Genomic DNA, 1860 nt, shown 5'->3' with positions numbered 1-1860 from the left:
TCGCATTGCGATCCTGTACTTACCTGATGGCCAGTACGGGGGTGTGCTGCTAATTAGTTTCAATGTAATACCTTTTTAGCCCTTCCGTTATAAGGATGTGTTGATTGCTGGGAACCTTCAGCACAATGCTTGATTTTGTTGCTAAGAAGCGAGCCCGGTGTACCTTCTTGGGATGTATTCTCTTGATCCAGCACTTTGCTATCGTTCGGCAGGCCACCTGTTGCATTTCCAAGAATGCCTTCCGGAACCATAGTGACATTTGAGAATGATTACCAAACAGTATCTCCACCACCAAAAAATTCTGAGGTTGAGAGGTCGGGATCGTCGATCCAGAATCAGTGACGCCATTCTGTGGCCCAAGTTCAAGCATTGGAGGTATGGGGCACTCCAGATGCTTCCTCTTGCTGCACCTCGAAGTAAACGTACACCGGTACCATCCGCTAAGGTCCGCGAGAATCAGGCACTACGACGCACACGCCGAGCAGCTCGGACCAAGAGTCCACCATTCCAATTCCGAGATGTCGAAGACAGCGACGATAATGATGAGGAGGAAAACGAGAACACCGCAAACGGCCTGGAAGAGCTGCTCCTACTGGTCAAGGACCTCAAAGGCAAATCGCTTGGTGTCGAGGCCGGATGTTTCAACTTCCCTTCCTCCTTGGCGATATCAGCCTTTCCTTCATGAGTTGCTGGTTCTAGAGGAAGCTTGGGCAGAGATCATGCCCCAGTATATCTCGATCTCTGGCATTAATCGAGCCGGCTACTGCCAGATGAGATTTGTGAAAGTTCCTGTACCCGGTGAGCTCAGGCCGCCAATCGCAGTTTGCGACGTGGACAAACCTTTCTGCACTTCGTTATCGAAGATGGTACTGGTTCGATGGCGACAACCCTGCACAAGTCCCGCCAGGCTTTAAGATTTCGTGGTCCTTTGCCAAAGTAATGGTCAAATGCACTTCCTAGGCACCTTTCCCGCCCAGTTCGATATACCTTATCCTCTTCTTCCACTCGGGGTTGAGCGCGAGCCGAAGAAATTCGTCAAGAAGAGGTGCTATGGGTTCGTAGTCGAACATTTCGAACTTCCCAAAATGGCCCGGTGCCATATTGCGTCCTGCACGCGGTCGATCTCATCGGGCACTCGAGAAACAGTTCAGGGCCGCACTGTATCATATTCAACCTCTATAACCATAATAAAGTTGTACAGCATAGCTTTAGGCCTCCTTCAGCTACACATATTAGTTCATCAACGTCGAGATTAACCGAAATTGACCGCTGTGACAAGCACGAGCCTGTTTGCCCTATTCTTTGCTTGTATAGGTACATCAGTCAAAGTTGAAAGCTCCTCTGGAAGGCCGGCTTCCACGAGTTTCCAAAGATTGTCAAAATGATCCGGTCATTGTGCCACATGACAGGCGTCGGGTGAGCACACTCGAAATGTCTTTGGCCAAACCAATAATTTTCTGGCCAAAGTCCACCACAAAGTGAAGTGTTTACCTGATAGCAAGCCTGGAAAATGGAGTATATAACAACAAAACATTCTCCGGGCCATTCAAATTAATGCAGGCTTGACTATCACGAACTCGTAGGACGACACAACAACAAAGTGGCGAAGTGACATGACATTGTGGGCTGTTCCCCGAAGAACACCGGGTCGTTAGAACCACCAAAGTCAATGTATCACTCTGGGAATGCAAGTGCACATGCCGTGTGTCATAAGCTCGTGGGCTTATTGCCTTAATTCTTTTGCTTAATTCTGCACCATAGCGGACCGTCCTTCTCGCCGATCCCCACCGTCACAGTTTGCAAGATCTCTTCCTTGTCCACGGCTTCTACTCGGTCATTGTCGTCATTCTCCATCAATGG

At 49.1% G+C, this 1860-nt stretch overlaps 1 protein-coding gene across 1 annotated transcript; it reads left to right on the top strand.

Annotated features, from left to right (window-relative positions):
* Positions 1-265: 265 nt before the first annotated feature.
* On the top strand, positions 266-685 carry LTR84_001636 (uncharacterized protein; the record flags this gene model as incomplete). The annotated part of the gene is made up of 1 exon (XM_064845256.1): positions 266-685. The coding sequence occupies one exon, from the start codon at positions 266-268 to the stop codon at positions 683-685; it is 420 nt and encodes a 139-aa protein (XP_064699720.1).
* Positions 686-1860: the final 1175 nt, after the last annotated feature.

Source organism: Exophiala bonariae, assembly GCF_035927105.1.
Source record: "Exophiala bonariae strain CCFEE 5792 chromosome Unknown scaffold_105, whole genome shotgun sequence".
NCBI lineage: Eukaryota > Fungi > Ascomycota > Eurotiomycetes > Chaetothyriales > Herpotrichiellaceae > Exophiala > Exophiala bonariae.
This window is presented reverse-complemented; position numbering and strand designations above follow the sequence as displayed.